Here is a 2718-nt window from a genome sequence, read left to right as displayed (position 1 = left end):
CTGCACGGCTCTCTGCTTCTCTGCACTCACAGCTGCTGTCCTTGGGGTCTTTGTGAAGCACAGAGACACCCCCATAGTCAAGGCCAACAACAGGGCTCTCAGCTACATCCTGCTCATCTCCCTCACCTTCTGTTTTCTCTGCTCTCTGCTCTTCATTGGCCGTTCCAGCACAGCCACCTGCATCCTGCAGGAGGCCACATTTGGACTGGTGTTCACTGTGGCCGTTTCCACGGTCCTGGCCAAAACTGTCACTGTGATTCTGGCCTTCAAGGTCACTGCCCCAGGGAGAAGGATGAGGCGGTGGCTGGTGTCAGGGGCACCTAACTTCATCATTCCCAGCTGCTCCCTCATCCAGCTGACTCTCTGTGGAGTCTGGCTGGGGACCTCTCCTCCCTTTGTGGACACAGACACACACTCTGACCATGGCTGCATCATCATCACGTGCAACATGGGCTCAGTCATTGCCTTCTACTGTGCCCTGGGATACCTGGGCTCCCTGGCCCTGGGGACCTTCACGGTGGCCTTCCTGGCCAGGAACCTGCCTGATACCTTCAATGAAGCCAAGGTCCTGACCTTCAGCATGCTGGTGTTCTGCAGTGTCTGGCTCACCTTCCTCCCTGTGTACCACAGCACCAAGGGCAAGGTCATGGTGGCCGTGGAGGTCTTCTCCATCTTGGCCTCCAGCGCAGGGCTCCTGGGCTGCATCTTTGCCCCCAAGTGCTACATAATTCTCATAAGACCTGACAAGAACTCTCTGAAAGGTTTGAAGGACAGAAGTTCAATGGGAAATAGGCATTCTGAAAGTTAGCTCACATGTCTCTGTTACATTTTAACAGTTCTGGGAAAGCACAGCAAAACCAACCTGACTTTGCATTTCTGATCTTATACAGTAAGTAGAGCCACTTAATTTTTTCATCAACAAGATCTGTCTCCTTTTCAAAAAGAGTGTTGCATAAAAGTAACCACAAGCAGCCGTTTAGGTTCCCAAACAGAATATTATCTCAATGTAGTGGCTATTCCTGAATAGGTTTACTTAGAATTATTTGATGTATTTAGTTTATTTATTTGTCAACTGTAAGATTAATGTTTAGATAAAATGTGTAATATTTAATGCTGATTTTCTGCTGTCCTGTGTGTGTGTATGTGTGTGTATCAATGTAAGTTCTGTAAAGTATTCACTATTTTTTCTGAGTGCATTTTTCTTTTACACCTATAGAATACATTATCCAAAGCTTCTTTTTCTCACTTCTTTATGTTTTTATTCATGCACTAGAGTCACACCTATGTTGGGGCTCATTTGGACATACTCATACATGGAAGGAATATAATTTGCTTCATTTCAGTCCCCAGTACCTCCTCTTTCCTTTCCCTCCTGTCTCCCCATTTCCCTTCCTCTATTCTCCTGGTCTTCTTGCTTTATATCTATAGATTTTTCTAATTAGTGCTTTATAGATACACATAAAGGTGGAACTCTGTGGCGTATTCGTGTATGTACATAGCACCATGTGGTCCATTTCGCTCCACCAGCCCTCCCCATCCCCTTGCTCTGCTCCACTGACCTCTCTTCTCTTTTCATGGGACTCTCCCAACTCCTCTTCCCCTTAGGTTGACCTAGCTTCTGCACGTAAAGAAAACATTCGACCCTGCCTTTCTGGGTCTGGCTCATTTCACGAGGTGGGATGTTCTCCTGCTAGAGATGTCAGTGGCATCTGTCCCTCTCTTCTTTAAGCAGAAGTGTCTGCCTGGGCTTCTGCAGGCTTGGGTTGTGGCTCGAACTGGATTTCATACTCCTAGAGCTGAGACTGCAGCTCAGAGGCAGAACACCTGCCCAGTAAACATATGTTGGATCCTTAGCACTGGAAGCAAATAAAAGAGAAAGAGAAAACAACATGTTTTAGTAGAAAAAAATAAACTTTAAAATAGAAATAGGAAATGATCATGTTAAATGAAATAAACCAGACTCAGAAGCACAAGTGTCACATGTTTTCAGTCATATGAGGAAGTGGAGGAAGGGAAATGAAGAGGACATGAGCATGTGGAAGGGACACTGTTAGTGCAGAGGGAGGCGATCCCAGGAGGGTGCGTCAAGGGAGATTGTCAAGGGAGATTCTCCAGTGACGACAGCTGACAACCCACCTACTACTTATTTTATGGAGAAATGGACAGGAGGAGCGCAAATGCTCCAAATATGAGGAAATGATGAGAAGGTAGCAATGCTAAGTACTCTGAGTTGGCCATTACCCATCGTGCACACGAATGGAATTATTACTATACCCCACAATATATACAGTCATTACATCTCAGTTGGAAAGAAGAAAAATTCAAATAACTAAAATTGCATAAAGTAATCAAAAATCTTTTCATGAAGCTCAACATCAACCATCAGACTTCTTCCAAATAATTATTAAAATGAAAAACAATAATAGAAAGAGAAAACCTACAGAATGACAAAAAACTCAGAAATGTCACTCCAATGCAATATGTTCACTGTATTTGGGTCCTAACACAAGCAAAACTAAGTGAGGAAATATAAGAAATTTGTTAAAATTAGTATAAGAAATGACTATGTGATGGTATTACGGAATTACTGAGTTTTTATGTGCGATAGTGTTTTGTGATTATATGAGGAAAAAGTCTGGGTAAAAACTCAGTTATATTTATACAAAGTAGGGTACTTAGAGGTGAGATATTAGAAAAAAAGGATGATTCTGCAAGTCC

General features: G+C 43.4%; 1 protein-coding gene across 1 annotated transcript; it reads left to right on the top strand.

The window, feature by feature from the left end:
• Positions 1-13: 13 nt before the first annotated feature.
• Positions 14-808, top strand: LOC125619003 (vomeronasal type-2 receptor 116-like; the record flags this gene model as incomplete). Its single annotated transcript, XM_048811032.1, has 1 exon — positions 14-808. A coding segment is annotated over one exon (795 nt), but the record flags the coding sequence as incomplete, so codon positions are not given.
• Positions 809-2718: the final 1910 nt, after the last annotated feature.

Source organism: Marmota marmota, unplaced genomic scaffold (assembly GCF_001458135.2).
Source record: "Marmota marmota marmota unplaced genomic scaffold, marMar, whole genome shotgun sequence".
In the NCBI taxonomy this organism is placed as follows: Eukaryota; Metazoa; Chordata; class Mammalia; order Rodentia; family Sciuridae; genus Marmota; species Marmota marmota.
The sequence above is the reverse complement of the archived record's forward strand: the minus strand, read 5'-3'. Positions and strand labels throughout refer to the sequence as shown.